This window comes from Falco naumanni, chromosome 5, assembly GCF_017639655.2.
Source record: "Falco naumanni isolate bFalNau1 chromosome 5, bFalNau1.pat, whole genome shotgun sequence".
NCBI lineage: Eukaryota > Metazoa > Chordata > Aves > Falconiformes > Falconidae > Falco > Falco naumanni.
The window spans coordinates 64,714,561-64,737,688 of NC_054058.1; the positions used below are offsets into that span (position 1 = coordinate 64,714,561).

Genomic DNA, 23,128 nt, shown 5'->3' on the forward strand with positions numbered 1-23,128 from the left:
GGATAGGAAAAGGCAGGAAAACTGTAATACAGTTAAAACTGTAATTTTTCTGGGTTTTGGAAAGGGCAGACAATGAAGACCAAACAAAAGGAGGAAAATACAAGGATGAGGAAACAGAGAATCAGAACAAAAAGAAGGAACAAAGAAATGGGTAAAGAAAATCTTCAGTGTTATGTTCATGATTTATTCATGGAGCAGTATGGGTGAAGACCAGTGCTTTACAAACATAATTCAGGTCCCTGCCCCATGAATTTACAATTTGAACTGGGATGTGGGAGAAGTTAATGCAGAAACCTCCCGCATTTCAATGTATTCCTCTGTAACGCATCCCAGAGCATATTTCATTTTGGGGAGAGGAGGTAACAACTGATTGTTGTTGCTAATAGGATTTGGGTCAAATTGCTGCCTACTACTTGGCAAGTTAACTACATTAATAGGGGAGGGGTTCTTAAAAATCATATGCCATGGCAGGAAGATAATCCCCTCCCCACTGAATTTCAAGTCCTGTTCGTCAGCAAAGGTGTTTGGCTGAGCGTACTCTGGAACAATTTATCCATTAAAACCCAAGCTTCCCTACCACTAGCTTTAATCCTAGCTTGGAAGGAGCTCCCGTGCCACGGCTGAGCATGCACCATTCTGCCTGAATCCCAAGAATACCAACAGTTTGTGCTCACTCCCATAGATAAATCTGCCCTCCACCCCTCAAAACTCATGAGGACAGAGGTGGTGAAGGTCTGAGTTTATGGAAGCCATGTGGAAGCTTTATCTGTGTTAGCTGAGAGCTGGAAGACAGTCAAGCAACCTAGGTTAAAAATTGCCAAACTACTCCTCCGGATGCTAACAGGGGCTGGTTGTATCCATCTACCAGAATGGTGCTTACAATTATGAGGAAACTATGTCTGTGTCTTATACGAGGTATTACATGAGATCTGCTGGAGCTGGAAGGTTGGTGGGCTTTTAAAAATAAAGGCATTAGATTTTGTTTGACGGTGGCAGTTTTAAGGACATGGGTTTAGAAAGTGTGGCAACGAGAAGATCAAATATATAGTGACAGGTTAATTTGTCATCAGCTGTAAATGTTTTTGTGGGGGTTGATAGCTAAGGGAAGTTTTGTGTCTTGAAGAAGTTCTCTTTAGTTTGTGACTTCTTTGGGGGTCTTTGTAGAGCATCGACTGGTGTCCCTGGGAAATTGAGTTTCCTCTTGGTGGGGAGTCATCTGGTAGTGTACTGGTCTCAGCTGCACGGAACAGGAAGTTTACATGGGAATCTGACAACTGTAAAATGAAGGATTTTATTTTTTTTTTTAATGTCTGAGTGGCAAGTTAATGTTACGTAAAACTGCCTACTGAAGCCAATTCCTTTGCTAAATTTGTTTTCATATAGGTTTTTTCATTTCTCCCATGTGTCCAAGAAAATACTACTTGGCTAAAAGACATTATTAATTCAGTTTAAATCAGGGTATCAAGCCCTTTGAGTCTAGTACTGACATGTGCACGCGACTTTCTTGTTTAAATCAAACCTGCTGGTTGCTGGCTTGTTTGTTTCTCCACTATCCCTGCTCTCCCTATATTCAGGACACTTACCTCACAAACTGCTAGAAAACTAATGGTGGAGTACCATTTTTTCAATAATTCATATGGCAAAGCAATATCCTGCAAAATTTCTGTAATCAGGTATGTATACAATCCAGCTTGTGCAGAAACTTGATCAAAATAGAACCTTAACTCCTAGTTAAGTCTAATTAGTTTTTTTTAGGGGGAAAAAAAAAAAAAAAAGAAAAGCAGAGTTCAATACAAAACCACTTCTCATTTTCCTTTGCAATCAGCACATCATTTTTGTTTTGTTAAAGGACATGAGTTGTATCCCTTAGATACACAGCTTGGGCAAGCTTTGCAAAACAATTAGTGCATCTTTCACATGGTCTGAACTTGATTGAATAATTACTCAAATAATGGTCAGTAATGGAATACATAGGGTTATTTAGTGGCTAATCCTCAGGTAATGGAGTTGGTGTATCTCTGATTTTTCTCTTAGCAGTTCCCAGTGAGCAGGAGACTGAGACAAAAGTGATTACGGGAAGTAGAGGGAGTCACTGGAGGCCAGCAAGGAAAAGGGGGCCTTATCTTAAGCAATTAATCAAGAAAACTCCTATTGTGGGACAATTATTCAAAGCTAATTCTAAAATAGCTTTAGAGCCTGAGGTCCTGAAGGGGTTTTTGTGTGTTTTTTGGTTTTGTTTTTGTTTTGTTTTAAGAATTTTGCCAAGGTCATTGGGAGCACTGGGGCAGACCTTGCATCAAAACGAAGGCTGCTGCATACTTAGGAAGGAGCTGGGTGTAAAGTGCAGCATCAGGCAATGGTGGCTTTGAGGTCGTTGTCAGAGCTGTAATTTTTTATTTTAAAAAATGAGTTGGAGGGTTTCTAAACAGAGATAATGTGTTGAAACTTACCTAACATTTCCACAAAAACATCTTCTGTTATTTTGCATCCATTGCAAGCAATCCCAAGAGGAGTCTATCACACATCATTGCACCTTTGTGCCCAGCATTCCTAGTGTACTTGCAGGACTGATATCTCTGAATCTCTCTTTTATTTTTTTTCTCTTTTTTTTCGCACTGCTTTTTCTTAGCTTAATTGTCCTACAAAGGCTTGTGACACCTGCAGAAGAGTAGGATTGTTTCATGGCTGTGGCTTTGCAAAAGAACACAAGGTCTTTCCAGTTGTCCCCCAAAAAAAAGCTCTTGTATGGTGAGAGCATCTAACAAACTCCTTTGCCCTGTTTTTAGCCCCTGAGCTCCCTTGGAAGTGAGATTTATTTGAAGATGTTGCTGTGATCCATGAGGTCCTACGGAAAGAGACAATAGATTTTAGCAGCTGTCCCTGAAAAATTATAAGGTCGCTGGAAAAAAAAGCAGAGGTTTTAAATTGGATGTGGTTTAAATTTTCCTACGGCCTCCTGAATTAGGCTCCTGGCTGGAATGGGAAGCTGCCTGCAGAATTATTACTCAGCACAGTCACCCCGTGCTCTCGTAGCACTTTTTTTTCAGCGGTGCTGACAGCAGCATTTTGAACCCTCTGTAGCATAGGGCTGTCCGATCCGGTTTCAAATGGCTGTTGAGTGCTGCCTGAGAAGTACTGCTGTGTAGGTGATCACACTGCCCTGATTAGTTTTCTCTCTGCCCATGGGCACCTTTTGCAAGGCAGGGTTACAGGGAGAGCCAGCGACACACATGTGCTCCCATAGAGAATAAAGCAAAGAGGCTGAAGGACAAAGAGAGTCACTAATTGGATTTGTAGCTGTAAGAAAAAAAACCTCTTAAAGTAAACATTCTCCTCTCTTTAAGTCTTTCCTTGGCTTCTTTCGTGAAGACTGCTTGAAAGTATCTGTTTCGGGGGTGAACCCTTCCCAGCAAATTTAATTTTAAGGCTTGTCAAGCTTTATTAAAACCTTATCATCAGTGATTTCCTTCTCTGCTAGATCAAGATTATATTTGTTATGGGATTCATATTGTATCTCAGAATTCTTCCCAGCAGATGTGGGTTTTCATGTGTGTACCAAGACATGCCACTGCCAATTCTGAGTACTGGAGTCCTGGGGGGGGGTGTTGTCAGCACATATTTGGGAAGACTTTGGATGCTGTTCAGACATTCGTAAGCTGGAGCTGCATTTGTATTTCAGAGGTAACTACTGTTTGAATAAACACATTGCTCTGCACGGCAAAAGCATTCCTAATTGCTGCTGGTAGCCATCATCAAATGCGCTGATATACCCATTCCCAACAGCTGGAATATTTGGTAAACGCTTCTGGGTATGGTGTGCAGACATACATTAAGAGAGAAGGTGAACACACGACCTTTTTTACTTTGAAGATGTAGTAACTTTGTTTGCATTAGTGGGAGTCACCAGTCAATGGCAGGATTTTTTTATTATCATTACATTTCAATGACTTATGTTCATTTGTGCCACTGTGGGTAGATGCTGCAGATCAGAGGTTTGCCTAACAGTGTAGACAGACTTTTTCCAGTTTATTCTAGAGCACAGGATTTGGTTGACATTTTTATACCTCTCAGTTTATATATTGAAAACAATCTTCTCCCTCCCCTAGTTTTTCTCATTTTTATAAAATATTTTTTATTGCTGAGATAGTACTTAATTTCTCTTTCTTATCCAATGAGGACAGTCAGATGGATGGAAGAGTCTCTAAATATGTGCTCTGTTTTGGGGTGTTTTTTTTAAAGTGCCTAGAAGTAACCAAAGCACTTTGGAAAATACAGATACGGTTCTTGCCCTGAGCAGCTTATCATTTGGTTTCAAACGTGCCCTTGCAATTGCAAGTAATGTGCAAGGGGAAGAGGAGAGGAAAGGCAATTAATGGCCAAATGAGTTGTTGAACTAAGAAGTTATTTGAAGGTGATATAAATGCTTGTAGCCTTTTTATGATGGCAAAGTTGCATCTTTGTCCTGCATAGCAAGAGTGATGATGGTCTTTTAAGTTGCGTTGAGCCAAAGCTGCCTTCTGGTGATGCATTTTTGCAGAAGCTCCATCATGTGAGCAAGTATATAACAGTTTAATACCCAAAATATCCCAGGTTTACTTTTCAGGGAGTCAGAAGCAGACACAGGTAATGGTAGGTGATTGCAGACCTCATCTGGCAGTGGTGTTCTCTCTCCATGAGGGTTTGAGCCCCACCAGCACAGCACTGTCCATGTTTGTCCTCTGAACTTCAAGAGGAGCCTATTATTTGGTAGGAGACCACTGTCTTAATATTCCCATTTCTTCCATGTTATCAGTTATATGTCAAACATCTGCTCTGTGCTGATCAGTATTACCACTGTCTCCCCTCCCATCTCTTCTGCCTTTGCCACAACACCAATAATGAGTCAGGTCAATAATGATCACTGGGCTGAAGGGCATGTTGGCTATTTATAGCAGCAATATAAATATAAATATGCTTATTAATACAATCTAAACACCCCATTGTGCCATCATGTCTGTCTCTTACTTGCTATCTCAGACTCCTGAAGGCAACAAATGCAACTCTTAAATTCTAGCACTTATGCCCTAAACCACCATTCTGCTGTCATGTGTGTGCTACACAGAAAGCAAAGCTTTTGGGGTTTAAATTTTGAACTTTTGGGAGGAAAGGGTGAGGTCTGAACTAATACTGTAAAAAAAATGTGATGTTTATGGGACAGTGATGTCTTACCATTTCTGGGGCTCTTTGGCTCAGTTGCAAAATAAGATATTAAATAATCACTGTATTTTCTCACTTCTGAGTCCAAGTACCTGAACGCAAATTAGTAGTATGGCAGAAGTACAGGTACCCCAATGTAATAAATTCCTACTTTGTTCCTTTGCTGGGAGGTATAAATTGTTGCTGCCTGAAATATTTGAAAAAGTCTGGGGTTTTTTAGCACAGGATCTCACTGAAGGTTGAACAGTATATTTTCTTTTCCAAGACCATAATATATAAAAGGAAAGCACTGCAAAATTCTTCCAAATGTTTATAGAAGTTCAGTGATTTTGTTTTCAGTAAAATTTGTGATACTTGAAAAGCTCGTTTGGAAAGCTCAGCCAGGAAGATTAGATATAGAGGTGCAAAGCAAATAGACTGACCGTCTGCTTTCCTTTTGTCAAGAAAACTACGTATAAACCCTTTGTGTTACATTTGAGAATTGTTAGATACAGATAATGCGATGTGGATTTCGAGTCTTTAGATCATAAGTTCGATCTTTGCAAGAGGAGCGGTGGCAAATCTTAGTTGTAACAGAAGTTCTCATCCTGAAACATTCCCAGGAAGATTATTAAAAATACTACAGGTACTACTGACATCGGCTACAAAGATCTACTTGTGCATATTTCTTTAAAGGAGGGAAAAAACACCTTAATACACAGTATTACCATAGCTAGGCCCTATTATACTATTGTAATCATAGCTGAAGCAAGAACGGTGATTAACGATGGCAATTTATTGTATCTGACGAGGGGAGAAAATAGGAGATGTTGTCGTTATCATAAATCATATCATAAATAACCAAAGAGAAGCACTCAGAAAGCTTGTGTGGTGTCAGCAGCAAGCCCTTTCAGGCACGTTAGCCCAGGATGTAGCCATAGAAACCCCAAAGTCATATTGTTATCTTAGTCTTGCTGCAGTTATGTGATACAACAGTATTAACATATAGATTAGGCCATTTATAATACTAGGTGTCATTTCAGGTTGGCTTGCTTATATAGCATTTTAGTTTTTTATTGTGCCGAATGTTAGGGAAACGCTGCATTTTTACAGGTCAGTATAGAGCCATTTATAACGTATCGGCTCCACACCTCTGTCAGTCTTGCTAATGTACTCTGTTATTGATTGGTTGTACTCTATGAATTGTCATTGCCTAATTACCTTGTCTTTGCTAATAATTTTATTTTTTTAGAAGTCAGAATGTCCCTTTAAAGAGAAAACCTCTATACTTGCATGTATACTTCGGGGCAAGTTCCCAATTCTGTTAAGGACTGTACACCCCAGAGGGAGTAAAAAGTAAAATACAAACCATGCAGATGAATCCAGATTTTCTTACGGATGTGTTCTGTCCCTGCGTGTATGTTTTGATCAAACAGCGGGGGCTTTCAAGTTCACGCTCTGTTCTGCAAATTTCAGGGGAGAGACTCAGTCACAGGTAATTCAGAGCAACACCAAAGTGACTGAACCAAGGCTGCCCTGCTGACAGGGAGCTGACTGGCTCTCACACATCTTGCTCACTCGCTTCCTAAAGATGCTTCTGTTACTGTTTTTACTCTCCACCCAAGTCTGCGTAACAGCTCCAGACACATTAGCATAGCATTGCCATGCACATGTATTTATTCCTGTATGTATGTGTGATCTACAAAAATTGTTGAGCTGCTGTTAAGAAGTCAAAATGAAAATGAAGTCTCCTTCTTAGTATTTAGACAGAAACACATTTTTGCTTGCTCTGTGCAGCGGAAATGCAGGACTGATGTTTTGTCAGGTCAGAGATCGTGAGCATAACTGATAACAATCTGCCAATGCTGTTTTTCTGTCTTAGCAGGGAGGTGGGTGTGTCATTTTAAGAATCTTGGGTAGTTTGGCTTCATAAACATTGCGTATTCTAAAAAGTATTATAATGAAGTCTGCCACTAGTAAGTATTTAAAAGTGTTATTCTCATTGCATCCAGTGTCCTGAAGCAGCACTAGAAGCCATAGTGCACATTATACCCTAAGGCAGGATCTGATGCCCAAAGGGTGATCCTCCGTACCTCTCTCCTCTTCTTTCCCTCACCCTTAGGCTTATCTGATCCTGAGGTGGGCTTTTTACTTTGCCAGCTGGACAGAAAAATACTTGAATTAGCCTGTGAAGTCACTGCACTATGCAGAAGGGGGCAGATGATGATATAAGAAAGGAGGTGCAGGACTTTCTCTGGCTTGTTTTAGCCCAGAAATTTGAGTAGCATCATGACAGACCAGATTGGTGATTTGAGTTCAGACTATCAGATAATCTTCCTTCTTTTAGCCTTGATTAGTTCCCTGTTCTCCTGCACAAATGTTTGAACCAGGACAAAAGAAAGGATGGGACTGTTCCTTTTTAAAGCAACACTGCAATGTAGAACTACAGCTGTAGTAGTTGTGGTTTGTTTCTGGCAAACTATTGGTATCTTGTTCTCATGCTGGTGTTCCAAAGTTCACCTCTGTTGATTTCACACCGAGAAATGCCTAATCAAGAGTGCAAAGCAGTTGTTCAACAGGATGGAGAGGTAACTGAGCTGGTCTGGAAATTTGTGAGTCCTGAACCAGATTATTGCCATCATCTGTATTTCAGGATGGATAGATGTGTTTTGTCATTAGGGATGGAGAGGGGTTTTGTTGACCACTTATAGCTTCTTGGGCAGATTAGTAACTGCTTTTGGGGTGATTGATAAATGTACACACCAAGTCTCTCTGTCCTGTTGAACACCTCTAAATTCAATCCTAGCTAATACTGATTGTTGAAGGCACCACCCAGCCATTTGAGCCAGAATTTTCCAATATGGCTAATGAGTCTGGATGCTTAACTTCAGGCACCTGTAACATCCTCTTTACAGTGTTTCAGTTATCTGAAATCACTAGCCACACCTGCAAGCCCTTTTTTTTTTTAATGTATTTGTGGTTTCTGCATACTGAGAAGGCACTGGAATGAACTCGCTGGCAGTGTTGGTGGAAAAATTTGAGGCACATGGAAGATGAGCTCCTTGATGGTGCTCTCTTACCAGCTCTCTTCCCATAGAAAGTGTCAATTGGAAAATGTCAGGGTTTGGTAAGAGGTTGATTGATCTCCTTTATACAGTAAAAGAGAAATCTGTTGGTGGTTACCCGTTTGGTAACCAAGTCACATCAGTGATCAGTTGTGTTCATATGGCAGAGAAATTATATATATAATTATATATATAAAACATATATATATAAATGGAGAGAGAGACATACATCTATATAAAATCTGGCATTTTAAGCTGAAAATGTATTGCAGGTGTCTTAGTGTGTTCATTTTGCATTAGGGTATCAGGATATTGGCCTGCAGGATATCAGGATTGAATTTTGTCACTCTTCCATTAATTTCCTTTATGGACTACAAGCACACTTTCTGTTTGTTTGGGGAACAGGCTGCTGTTATTACAAGTTAAAGAGATAAAACCTATCATGACATAAGAAAAAAACTTCATTTTTAGCAGAAGTCAAAAGCCCCTACTTAATAGGATATGATAGGGATGTTAAGCTCCTGTTATAGTGATATAAATTTCCCAAATGATACCTTTGGCTTTATCTAATGCTTTATCTAGACAATGGGAGAATTATTCTGGAAGTCTGCAGGAAGTTTTTTGGTATTTTTCTTCATTAAAAGGTTTCGTATGTTGGGTGGGAGTGATCACTTCCTTTCTTGCATTTGCATGGAAGAAATGCATTATCTGATAGTTCTTTATTTGGCCATTTTGCATTACATTAGAAAATAAAGGTTTTAAATTCTGTTTAAAAATAAAAGGGTTATGGAAGAAATTTGATTGCTGAAAATAGACATGTATGAGTTGCATGGAAACATCTGCTTATTCAGAATTGTATTCTTCAAAACCTTAATGGGTTTGCTCTGATAGCTGATACTGTTTATCTGCCATACTGCAGTTAATATCAAATAGCAAATGCCAAAATGTTGCATGATTATATTGGCTTCCACAGGAACTGTTACTTACTTGCCAGAGCTTTGTGCAATTAGTACTTTAGCCATTGCATTGGAGGTAAGAGGCTACTGTTACTACTTTCATGGTATACTTTCTTTAGCGAGTGGTGTCCAGCTTTAGGCCAGCATGTGTGACTCTGCTTCATCTTGTATGTAAGAAATGCTGGTTTATTCTTAGAGCTCCAGGTCTTAGCCAGATGGTTTTGTCCTATCACCACCCTGTGACAAAGGGAAATAATAATCCAGTTTCCAGAAGAGAGACTGATACTTTCCTTAAATTAATAAATACCAGCCAACAGCAGGGTAAGTTTTTGGCAGAGCAAGGAGACATCTTACCTATCCCAGTCTGCGCCATGTTCTCTAGGACATCATCTAGCTGTAAGTGCTTATGCTACTGTCTCTGAACCTACCAAGTAAAAAGTCTGATAATGACCAAGATTATGACAATTTCAATTTTATATATGTATATTTATATATATTTTATAGATACGTATATTTAAAAATAGGTTTTCTTGCTTGAAGAATGCCTGTACGTAAGTGCCTTTCTCTTCCATCCATCAGTTTTGCATCTTTTTTTTCTTGCCTTCACTTTCATCTGACGTTGTTGAAAGAGGAACATGTGCAGCCTCCTCCAGTGAGGCAGACAGGAGAGCCTGATAGCATGGTACAGGTGATTGCACTTCTTTTTAGAATCATAAAGTCACAGAACAGTTTGTATTGGAAGGGACCTTAAAGACCATCTAGCCCCAACCCCCCTGCCAGGGGCAGGAACACCTTCCTCTAGACCAGGTTGCTCCAAGCCCCGTCCAGCCTGGCCTTGAGCAGTGCCAGTGCCTCACCACCCTCACAGTGAAGAGTTTATTCCCCATATCTAAGTCTCCCCTCTTTCAGTTTAAAGATGTTCCCCCTTGTCCTATCGCTCCATGCCCTTGTAAAAAGTCCTTCTCCAGCTTTCTTGTAGGCCCCTTTAGGTACTGGTATGGGTTTTTTCTGCAATAAATGCAGAAGTTCTGTTCCTTTGGACCCTTGTGTCAAATGGTTCCTCGATCATCATGAACTTGGAAGTTCATTACTGAAGTGTTGAGTATTGCTGTCCTGAAACTGAGCCGTGGCCAAATTAAGAAGGTGTTTGGTTTTGGAGTCCCTGCTGTGCTACAGGAACATGATGTACCAAGAAAGAAATTTTGTGCTTCTTTAGTGGCTTTTCCTTGAAAAGGTGCAGGAGTTTCAATTTCTTGGCTGAACGGTTCAGCTTAAGAAATTTACCAGCATTTGAAGTGGTGACACATCGCCATGGCTTGTATTTGGGGTTCTAATGCTTTCTCTCCAGAGATCCCAAGGAGCTACGTAATGATATCAAGTTCGGCTTTTACAGCACCTCTGTGAGATGAAGTTATCAGCAGTACGAAGTGTGACCTGCCTGAGATCACACTTCAAACCCGTGTCAAAAGAGGAGTGGATTCCATCCTCCCTTAACTTCAAAATCATCCTTTAATAAAAGTGAAGAGCTTGCCCCTGTTACATAGACACAGGTGACGTTACACGTCCTTATATGCTCCCGTAAGAAATGCTGTCTTAACAAACGGTTTTCTCATAAGCAGTGTGCTAACAGCTATCAGCCTGTTTTATTTCAGCAGTGGAGAAATTTTGCCTTTGGGGCTGTACTACTATGGGTGAACTCATCCCTCCCCTAACCCTTGGATTGTCTGAACTGGCTCTGCACGTGGGGCCTGCTGACATAATAAACAATTGTTCTGTATAGCTTTAGTAATGTGAACATTAACATTGATCCAGCACTGACTTCTCTAACAACAACCAAAAAAAAAATGTATCTGTTATCTTGAGAAACCTCCCAAACAGCTCTAGTCTCCTTTCATTACAGGAGAGAGTTATTAGGGCAGATGGCCGAGGTGATATCCATTTGACCTATAGATGCTAACTGGAGTCAGATCATTAATAAGGTGGCCGGAGATAGGGAGAGATGGCAGTAAAGAGAGTTAAAAAGCAAACCTGCGCACAAAGGATTGTGCGGCAAGAAGTGCTGGGTAGCGAATGAGATGGACAAAGGTGAAAAAGGGGCCGCATGGTTTTAAATGCTCATCGCCGAGTCAAGCAGATTACACTTAAAAGCTGATGTTTTCCCATATTTGGTTCCTGCTCCGGTGTGAATCCTTTGGGAGGAAAAAGAGCCTGTAGCTCTTGAAGGCAAGATGGAGATTTCACTTTCTCTAATTAAACCTCCCCCCCCAAAAAAAAAGTGCTTTTTTGCTTTCTGCCATGGGCACAGCTGCGGTGGCTCAGGTTTGAAAGCTGCTGCCTGGCAGAAAACCAGTTCTCGCTGAGCATCAGACTGTGGCCTCGTTCCAGGAGAAATTTGGATTTCATTTGACCACGATAGGATTCCAGATTGTCATCTGAGCATGTCTGAAAAGTGGTGAATGTGTGTCAGTAGTTAAGTGCTCGTGAACTTCCTTAGTCCCTGGATTGTTCAGGACTGACCCAGGCAATTTTTTCCAGATGTTTTGGGGAATCCAAGTCCATATAAAAGGGATGGTAATGCTTCTGCTTCCTTACTAAAGTTGTCTTTGTGGCTTGCAGGAATGTGTATGAAAGCTGGAGCCAAGACACCCCGATTTCTAGTCTCACCTCTACAAACTGCACTTTAACCTTTTCTGCCCTTCCCTGGCATCTCCACACAAGATCACAGAAACTTCGTGGGCCTGGTGCAAACTTTACTTGGCCTCATTAAAAAAAAAATAAGCATTGCTCTTTTTTTATTGTACAAAACTCCAGTCCCTGTTCTCCAAACCTCATCTGAAATTGTTTTTTCGCCTTTGATCCAGCAGCTGCTGGTATTCTACAATCCTGAGTAGGTAAAACATGAGAAGTACCTTGGGATAGGAAGGAGTTACAAAAATATGAAATATTGCAGTGCACTTCCATGGGACACGGTATAACAGAGTGGCTGTTGAAGCAGACACTGGGCAGAAATCTTTAGCAAATAAATGTTCTGATTTTTCTAGTAAATGTAATTTTTTTACTGTTTGTTGCAGTAATTTCTCTTCCACTTTATTGACTCTTTTCATCCCCATGTTTTTTATATTAAAATGGTTTATGTTGCTATCTCTATAGTCTGCATGGTCAAACCCTGTCTTTCCTAATGTTTGAATTTGGCTATGCTTTCGTCTTGTAGCCAAGGCAGAAGACTTCTCTAAATCTGAAATTTACAGTGAGGTGTTTGTTTTAAATTTTATCGCTCTTTAAAATTTTAAATGAAAACAAACTCGGTGGCAAACTAGGTTGAATGGGGTTGGGAGGGAATTGCTCAGTAGCAACGGGTGGTGTGTGACATCTGATGAATACTAATTCTTCATCCCCAAAACAGTTTTGAGCAGATAAAGGCAGCTGATTTCTGCAACAGCTTAAAGAGAGATTGAAATTACTTCCATGATCTGGAAGCAGATTTTTCCCCCATAGCAGGTGCAGGCTTGGTCCACAGTGATTTCTCAGTTATACTCTAACTTTGCAGTTTAAAAAATTTAATGTCAGTGCCCAGCCAGGCAAAACCTAACTCCCTAACATTTCTGTTTTTCACGGAAGGCTAAGACTTTATCCTCAGGCAAAGTCTCCTCTCTGGGCTGGCTGCTGTAAATCCTCTGGGCCCTGGCAAAAGCCAGAGTTGCTAGCTCATTTTACTTAATTTGTGATGCTGGCAAGATTTGTGCTGCAGCCCAGGGCTCTTGACTCAACTCTCCTAAATCAGAGCATTGACACATTACAGTAGAGAAACACCAGCACAGAAAACCTGAAAATAAATGCCTTGAAAAGAGATATTTCAGAAGGATGCTGTCTTACAAAGCTCTAAATGGTGTTAGTGTAACATTATAGGTTTCTCGGTGCTTGCTTCTTTAAAACCAGCTGCTCATTAAGAAGTTGGGGTTTAGCCACTGTCATAATAAACATTTTTTACATATTTCATGTGAGAATCTTAGGGCACTTGATACCTTTCCACAGAAACCCTGCTAGACAAAATGTCATGCATTTTTGCAGGGGGTAAATAGAGACATGGGGTGAAGTGAAGTTGTCTGTGCAGGAATGTTAAAAGGCATAGGTGTAATGACATAATTACAGCAAATATAAATGTGTCAGGTTCACACCAGTGTGGACTTTCTTATTCCAGACTAAGAATCCTTTTTCCTGCTTGGAGAAATCCATTTTGAAAGTGAGGAAGTGTATCCAAAAGGATAAAGTGCTTGGCTGTCGTTGGGGAGATCAGAGGTTCTCTTCTTCTCAAACTCACTTTGGATTTGCTGGGAGATCTCAAGTGAATTTTCTCCTTTCTCTGCACCATAATGTCACATGTGTAGGACTGAAGATGGTGTTATATGTAGGGGGAAAAAAATAATTGCTATTAAACAAAAAAACAGAGCCATCACACAGGTGGTGTCCACACTGACTTGAAACAGTTGGTACCTGATGTCCACACTGTGCATGTTTCAGGTTTATCTTATTTTCAAAAGCTGTTTTTTTGTTCTCATAGCCTGAATGCCCACTTGCAACTGGAGTATGGTAGGTGTATTCCTCTGGCAACTTTGTCTTTCATGTTGGTTTCACTACAACAGGAAGCCAGCATATGCACTCCAGGATTGCTCCATGATACAAATAAAACAACAGTAAGTGGAGAAGATGGGGAAATGCATTTCAAAGGTGTGCTCCTGATCCAAACCAACACGCACACACTCGGTGCTGGGGTGTTCCCATACAAGCATAACAGATAACGTCCGTGTGCAGCAACCTCTTAAGATGGTATCAGAGACAGAACCTGGCAGGTTGAATGGGGCTTAGTCCTCTGGTTTAACCTTCAGACTGTGCTGCTTCAGGAAGAAACAAACCAGGTTTAGGAAGACTAGGTTTTCCTAGTCATTAATCTGCAATCAGAATTGTGTAATATGTAGGCAAGACAGCTCTAATTCCGGTGAATTTTACTTTGTTGTATGTATGCTTTGCAGTCTATTTTGTTACAGCAAAAAAATCTCTCTTCATTTGAAATGAATGAAGCAGGTTCACGTTATTGTAATCCTAACAACTGCAGTAAGAAATAATCAGGATGTTTTTAGGTAGAACTGACACTTCGGATCTGTTCCACAAGGCCTACCACCACGAGGCAGCTCTACCCTCCTATCTTTTGCTCATGCATTTGACGTGACGCTTGCGATGAGGGCACCTACCAGTTGTGATGGTGGCTGGTGTGAGACAGAGGAGATGCCACACTTTCCTTCCAAGCAGACCAGCTGTTAGGTGGCCAGTTGTCTCTCATGGGCTGAGATACATGTGAACGTTTGCTCTAATGCTTGTTTGTGTCTGTAAAACACATTTTAATTATCCTAATATGTTTTTTAAATGTCCTTTGTTACAGAAGAGGAAGAGGAACAGGTGCCTACCGATGGAGGTACATCTGCAGAAGCCATGCAGGTGCCACTGGAAGAGGAGGGAGATATGGAAGAGGATGAGGCAATTAATGATGAGAACTACTTGAGCAAGAGACCGTTAGAAAGTCCTGATGCTGAGGAATTTCCACCTGTGAAACGGCCAAAACTGTCTGTTTCCAAAGGTGACACCTTGGACGGACCTTTGGAACCACGCGAGCCTCTTAGCTCAATAAATACTCAAAAAGTACCACCAATGCTTTCTCCAGTTCATGTTCAGGACAGTACAGACTTAGTCCCTCCTTCACCAGAACCACCAATGTTGGCTCCTATTGCAAAACCGCAAGTGCCAGCCCCAAAAACTTCAGAGGCAAAGCCATTTGTACCCAAAACAAAGTCCAAAACAAGTTCTCCAGGACAGAAGACAAAATCACCTAAAACTACACCCTCACCAGTGGTAACTGGAAGTCCCATACGTTCACCAAAAACTGGATCCAAAGAAAAAAAGTCTCCGGGTCGTGCCAAGAGCCCAAAAAGTCCTAAGAGTCCAAAGGTTCCTGCTCATGTTCCCCAACCACCTGTCAAGCCTGAAACACCAAGCAGAGCCCCTCTGGCTGCATTAAGTGACAAGATGGGAAAGGAAAACATTCAAGTAAAACAGGGGCAGACGCCACCTGAGCCTGCAACCAAGCCAAATACTGAAAACCAGACTAAGAAAGTACCAGTAATGGATAAGACCATTGATGATTCAATCGATGCTGTGATTGCTCGTGCATGTGCAGAACGTGAACCAGATCCCTTTGAGTTTTCCTCCGGTTCCGAATCAGAAGGGGAAATTTTTACCAGTCCTAAAAGACTTTCTGTTTCGGAGACTACAACTCCTAAACCTTCTGTTTCTGCCAATAATGCAAATAAGGCAGGAGCAACTCCAATACCTCCCTCAGGTGGGACTTCAAGTTCAGACATTTCATGGACAATGGATGACTCAATTGATGAGGTCATTCGAAAGGCAAACATGGGGACACCTTCTAATCCACCTACCAACTTCACTTATTTCTCCTCTCCTTCTGCTTCACCTCCAACTCCAGAACCTCTTCTCAAAGTCTATGAGGAGAAAAACAAGTTGGCTTCATCAGTAGAAGTGAAAAAGAAATTGAAAAAAGAGCTGAAGACAAAAATGAAGAAGAAAGAAAAACAGAAGGAAAAAGATAAAGAGAAAAACAAGGAGAAAAGTAAGGAGAAGGAAAAGAACAAGGAGAAGGATAAAGACAAGGAAGGAAACAAGGAAGCGAAGTTTCAGTGGAAGGAACTGCTCAAAGATGATGATCTTGATCCCTATAAATTCAAACTAAAGGACTTTGAGGATGCTGACACAAAAGTAAAGTTGAAAGATGGCAATACCAAAAAAGAGAGGGAAAAACATAAAGATAAAAAGAAAGAGAAAGAGAAAGGCAAAAAAGACAAGGATAAGAAAGACAAAGAAAAACTTAAAGATAAAGGTAAAGAAGATAAGATAAAGGCTTCATCAGCACCTCTTGTGTTACCTCCCAAAGAAATGTCTTTGCCCTTGTTCAGCACACCAACTCCAATGAGGCTTCCCAGCATGTTACCTTCCTTGTCTCCAATGCTTCCTGAAAAACTGTTTGAGGACAAAGAGAAACCAAAAGAGAAGAAAAAAGACAAAAAAGAGAAGAAGAAAAAGAAAGAAAGGGAGAAGGACAAAGAAAAGGAAAAGGAAAAGAAGGAGAAGGAAAAGGAGAGGAAAGAAAGAGAAAAGAAAGAGAAAGAGAAGGAGAAACACAAGCATGAGAAGGTAAGCTGTTTAGATGAGTTGAGATGGTGTACTTGCTTGAAAAATGCATATGGATTCCTCTGCTGCTGAGCATTGTTTAAGAGCTTTGACAAGATGTGTGATTACAGGTTAGGTATTTTTTAAAAATAACTGTTCCAAGGAAGACATCAGCCAAGAGTTTCAGGGTCTGTCCAACCTCCTTGGAAGACCAAACAATGGAAGTCCAATTCTGTGAATTTGAAATGTGAGATTGCCCTTCTGGTTTTCCTTGACTTTCCCACTTTTCACTTAGAAAAGCTGGGGCTCAGACTCAGCAACAGCACACACACAACAAAGGTATGTAATGTTGCAGTGTACAAATTTTGCTCTGTACATTTCCACTAGTAGGGCCAGCAACCCTATACCTTTCATATAAACTTTAAATTTCATTTCTAAGCATCTACTGTTTCAAAGCTTGTAGAAACCTGTAAATTGCTGGGTGGACTGAAATGAGGAGCAGACTGCCTTCAAATAAACAAGTTCACCAGTTATCTCAGATGTTCAGAAGAGCTGCTGAATCTTCTCTTAGCCAGACTACCCCCTTGTTGCTCCAATTTGTTTGAAGTAAGAAAATTATTTCAAAATTATGGTCTAAATATTCAAATGTCACCTTTCATTTTGAGTCTTATGCTTGAGAGAGAGAAGGTGAGAGCTAGTTTTCAAGTGGGTTGAGCTCCTTCCACTCCTGTAACTCTTACTGATTTACATCAGCCAAAGATAATTTCTTCATTCCAATATCACCTAATCTTGAAAATATATTTAAGAAATGAAACCAGCATATTTGCATATTATCAGATTTGAAATCCCATTAGAAACAGCTCCCCTAATTCACGGTTTGCTCTAATTTTTTGTCACTTCACCTTATAATATGCATTAAATTGTTAATGTAAAAAAGAAGAAAAGAAAGAGATTGTCTTCATATTTGATAACCTTGGATACAGGATTTCCTAAATCTCTATCCTCAGCATTAGGAAGCACTGTGGAAGTTCTGGTTTTACCAAGATGCTCTTTACATCCTACTTTGAGTATAATACTCAATTTGTACAGGCTCAGATTTGGGACATTCCTCACTTTTCTTTTTTGCCACTGTACCCTCTTATGCTGCCTGCTGGACTTGAAACAAACTGCTGATTTCAAAACCTGACATATTTTTAAGTTGACAAATGGTTCTTCCATGCAGAATCTGGGTGATCTGGAGAAACTGACATCTGACTGCTGTGGATGGACAGGGTGGTGGCCCAGTTGTCCGTGTTAATTTAATGTCTGGTTTTAGACTGCAGCAACGTTTTCACGGATTCCCCCTTTTTTTTGTCTGCCTGCCCCTCATGCCTGAGTCGTTTTGTCAGTATTTCATTGAGAATTTCTGAAGAGATTTCTTTTTAAGTTAAATACTTGTGCATATAGAACAGACATGAGTTGCTTGTTTTTCATGCATTCGGGTTCGCATTTCTTCTGCAAATCTCTGTATCTAGTTTGCTTTAGAGCAGTATAACAGATACACAGACAAACACAAACTGGTAAAACTTCAGTATAGACTGAACGTACATATATTAGGGAAGTTGTTTGACAGTAATAAAAACTTGGACAAATTAAATTGACAAAGCTGCCCATTACCTTGGCAAAAAGTCCCTGTCAAAAGATAAACTTTAAAGCTAGAATGCATGAAAGAGTCCCCAGATAGAATTAAAATTTAAACTGATTCTTGATAGATAAGCTTTTTTTAAATCCACCTCTTTGCTGCAAGTCAGGATTTTAAAAATAAATTTCCCCTTTAAATCTCTTGAGCGATTTTCATTTTTTGCAAGGCCGCACTGCTGGTGTCCTGGAAAAATGGAGAGTTAGAGCTTTATCAGTTGGTGCCCTGAGGTATGTGGCAAAGAAGCTAAATCCTTGAAGATTAGCAAAAAAAATGCAGCACATGGCAATAAGGGGCTTATATGACTACTAGTATTAGTTCAGGTGAAAGAAGTATTGCTTATACATAAAACTGGACAAATCCACTGACAATGTATTTTTAGTTAGCTACAAAGGAGTCTTATATTGCTGGACTTTACCTCTTTGGTGATTTGGGAAGCTTAGTAATCCACTGTAAATGCTCTTCTGCTGGCCCCAATTCCCAGTATTACTCCAGAATGCTGCTCTTTCGTTTTAACCCCTAAAAGTACATGTTTCCTTAATTTAGCTTTTAGATCACACAATGACTTATTTAGCCAGCAGTTGTGCTGTAAGAGCAAATGATCAAGTTACTGCTCGGACGTTTAGCCTTCCATGGCGCGGGCGCTTCGGAGGCGTGAGCACAACCTGAAGGGCTAACTGCAGCTTCAGCTCTTGGTGGCCAGTAGAAAATAGGAGATTTCTGTTTCTAATATTGCTGTACTTAAACAAAAGAGTAACTCAGTGGTAATGTTTCCATTTGGGAGTATTGTTATAGTTATTACCTAAGCATGCATCCCATCCTGTTGGGAAATCAAAGCTTTTTATCAAGTTTTCCCTGTAATTTTGCCCCAAGCAGCTGCAAGACACCAAACACCAACCAGTACTCTGTGTAAACGGCAGAAAGCAGGAGCTGAAGGCTGCATGCTGGAAGTGTTCAGTGATGGCACTGAGGAAGAGGAGCTTTTGTGCAGGGCTTCCCTGCAGCTCTGTGCTCCGCAGTAGCGTTAGGGTGCTGCCCTTGGAGCCAGAAGAGGAGACAGCGAGCTGGGGCGCTGTCTTTGCACACTGCCAGATTAAAAGCCAAGAGTCAAAGCGTTACACCCCATTTCTACTATGGAAATTACGGGGCGTGCTGTAGGAATGACTGAGCAGCTCACGAAGCAGCTGCTGACCCAGTTTCAGCTAACCTTAATACGCTGAGCTGTAAACTAAAGTAGTTGAGGAGCTGCTTCATGAGACATGGAGCCATCCTTGCATCGGGGCAGGTCTCGCTGGAGCTGCCCCAAAGTAAACTGCCCTTATTCGTGAATCAAAACCCTATCAGCAATGTAGGGGAAGACCAGGATATGCAGGATATAACTGTGAATGCTCCTTAATATTCTCTCTACTCCAGTCATGCAAACTGTACGCACAAACCCACGTTGTAGAAAGGTGCTTCCTCTCTCCTGTCAAAGGATGATATTTAGGATTGTGGTGGAGCCCAGTTTTCCTCTTACAGCAGACTGCAATGTCGGTATCTGAGCATAAAGAAGTGTTTTACCTGCTTTTCTTCTGCTACATGAGCCCACACCACCATTGTTTAGAACATTTTGGTGGTGTACAAATAATAATAGAGAACCTATATACAAAGGACTGATGGCATGGCTATTGTGCTGTGCTGTGTGCTGGAAGCTAAGCAGCAGTGTCTGTCCTGGGAAGTTTTGTTTTCAAAGCAGGCACTACAGAGGGAGGAGAAACCTTTAGGAAAAATGTTTCAGGAAAAAAAAAAAAAAAGAGGTAAAATAATCTGTGCAAAGCCATGTGCCTGAGCCTCCTGTAGCCAGGGTTCAATTCTATGTCTCTGTCCAGTGGATGCTGCTACAGGTTTAGATGCCAGGAAAGCAGTTAAGAGACTTACCTATGGGAAGTGGCAGTGAAACTGTTGCAGGCATTAGGAGCTTCAGAGGGAAAAAGCTCTTGCAACACTCCAGGGGAATGACATAACAAAAAGCCCCTTGCTATGTAAACAAAGAGTAGAGAGAGCCTGTGAAGTAGGCTAATACATATCCATAGAGAGCTTTATTGAAAAGCATGGTTAGCTGTGTCAAAACAGAAATACTACTGAGGCTGCAGCCCTTCTCTCTCTGGAGTAGACATCTCCTAATGAGCAGCCTCAGTTCTTTGGGCAAGGTGTGTGGCATGGGACTTCGTCATTACCATTCCTCAGTGTAAGTCCTAACTGAGTCCTCCCACTCTGGCCTGCCATCTCCTGCACTGCTTTCTGTGCTTTGAATTGATTGTTGGCCCCCCCTTTCTTTTTGAAAGCTTTTTAAAACAGATTTCTCCCACTGAGATTTTCTTGGGTTTCCATTTAGTGTATGCATACTATTTCTGTGTCTTTAAGTTCCTGGACCAGAGTCAGCTAGTTTGTTATTTTATTAAATACGATGATGCACATGCTCAAAATGAGATCAGTCTCCCTTGCTTTCTCTCTATGCACATGTATACACACTTCTCATATATATGGATATAAATTGAGCAACTTATGATGTATGGAGAATCATTAGTGTCGTGTCAAATGCAAAATCTGAGATGATTCTGTGCAGGTTTTGCAAAGCAGTAGCTCAATGGGAGTTGGTAATTTTGACAGATACTGGTTCAAAGAGTTTAAGGACATACTCAAGTGGCCCAAACTCCACCAGATACTGGGCTTGGAAACCAGGCTATTTGAAAAATAGCCATTAGAAACCTCAGCCTAATTGCATTAAAAAGCCATGATTCTGTTATACCTATGTGGATAAGTACTTCCTTAAAGTATTCAGTGTTGGTGCTTGGAGTTTATTTGCTTCCTCTGTGTCTACTTGTGATTCAAGAGGGTCACAGTACATTTATCTAAGGAACTTGGCAAATAATTGAATTTAAATCTCAGAAAAAAAGTGCAAACACCAACAGGTACCTATCAAGTTTGAGTGCGAAGGTCAAAGCATTTCATGTCATTGTTTAGAAACATACTGCGGGGTTTTGTGTCTCTAGAAAAATACTAAATTGGGAAGACTTGTTAACAAAGTCTATGTGCAGGTGCAAATGCTGCGAAGTGTCAAGTTGATTTTTTAGTCTAGAATTTATATTTGTGATTTGCAATGGCTGGGAGCTCCCCACAAACTCTGATTGTCCATGCCACAGCACGAAGCGTGAGAGCACGGTGATCACTCTGTCGTAGGGCTGCCTCATTAAGCCAGTACACTGGTTAACTCTGCCAGTCCTTTCATGTAATTAATGTATTTTGGGAGTCTACTTTCAGTCTTTGATTGATGATTGTGTTCTCTTGTACAGATAAAGGTGGAACCAGTTGTTCCGGCTCCATCACCAGTTATTCCTCGGCTGACATTAAGAGTGGGTGCAGGCCAAGACAAGATGTAAGTACGAATAAAGCCATCTGCAAGGTATATGTTTACCACAGTTCGTCCTCTGTCACTTGTGGTAGCTCTTACTTTCAGTGGGAAATGCTTAAAAATTAGTGGCAAATGATATTCATACAGCTATGACATCTTCTGACCATTCTAATGAAAAATCAAGCAGAACACTTACCAGTAGAAACTTTTTGGACGTTTTGCCCTTTTTCTTCTACTCTACAAGTGAGACTCATCATCTTCTGTCCATCCTACTGCATCTCCTACTCTGTGCCTTTCTAGAGCGGGGATTACAAGACTCCATCTAGACTCGTATGATGCCTCTGGTCACATTTAGTGAGGTTTCCGTAATGGATGGTTATGCCTAGTGTAACCTGCAGCTAAGTTTCATAATGCTCTTCAGCTAACAGTTGTTTTATGCTTTAAAACATAACAGTTGACATTTCCTTCATACACATCTGTTTTATTATAACTGTTGATGTTTATTCATTAGTGTACCTAACACATTTCATATGTTGGTTCATTAGCTCCCTAATTATGGGGTGCTGTTGTACAAATAATAGTTACTTTGTACTGTATGAGCGTAAATAGGATGATCCCTGTCCTGAGATCATACGGCATAAACAGGTGGCTGAAGAGGTTGGGGAAACCATGCGTCACGGGGCCCTTTAGGCTGGCCCTGTGTTGTATGTGAATTCTTTTAATCAGTTTTTTCACGTTGTTTTTTAATGACACAAAGCACACTTTCATGTCTGATAGTAAACACAAGCACCAAACAGATTTTTCCTTTCCATTCATCACATTAAATATTGCTAGTGTAGTCGCTTCTCTTTTATAGCCATTGTGAACTAAATCTCCTAATCGCTAATTTTTCTGCTTTTTAGAAGTTAAATAGCATCTTTGATGATTATTCTCTTTTTCTGTGGTGTCCCACTTCACCCCAGTAGATAACTGTGGCTTTTACTGGTTTGAAGTTTGAAAGGACTTCAGTCATTTCTTGGTTTCTATGGGACACCCCACCCCAAATTTCAGGGCTTTTTCCTGCTCTTCAGTAGTTTCTGCTTTCTTCCTTTCACAATATTTGAGTATGATCTAAAATTTCTGTGCCTCAGATTGCTGTACGAAAGCTCCAGTTTTCTCAGAACAGTTTTCTGTCCTACTGTGCGTGATTTCAATGTGCACAGCTGGACAGACTGTCCCTTTAAAGCTCACAAATCCATTTTCCTCCTTGAGAAGCTATGGATACTTTTAAACTCCGCTTTTTCAAGGACTGTACAAGTGTTTATATGGGGAAAATGAAGTCATATTTTCAAGGCAGAACTTCTGAAGTTCTGAAGCCATAATTTAGCACCCAAGAATTGACTTTGCTACCCGTCTTATCTCACCCCAATCTTTCTCATACCCACACATATTTTGAGAAGGGACTTCAGACTCCATCTGCTTGATACAAAATATATGGGTACATCGTCATCAGCCCTGCCAGTCTGCAGTGGGTCAGAGACACTGAGATCTTGTTTTATGGCCTTTTGGGAAACTCGCAACTATTCCAGTTTCCTGTGTGCATCTTCAGTGGCACCTTGACCACCATCTGAGGACCTCAGATATTGAGTTC

General features: G+C 40.7%; 1 protein-coding gene across 3 annotated transcripts in view; it reads left to right on the forward strand.

Moving 5' to 3' along the window:
• Positions 1-23,128, forward strand: part of TAF3 (TATA-box binding protein associated factor 3) — a 120,383-nt gene that overhangs the window by 76,455 nt on the left and 20,800 nt on the right. For all 3 annotated transcript variants that reach the window (XM_040595271.1, XM_040595272.1, XM_040595274.1), the window contains exons 3-4: positions 14,631-16,453; positions 21,440-21,522. In XM_040595271.1, the coding sequence (XP_040451205.1) occupies positions 14,631-16,453; positions 21,440-21,522 (1,906 nt within the window). The remainder of the gene's footprint in view (positions 1-14,630; positions 16,454-21,439; positions 21,523-23,128) is intronic.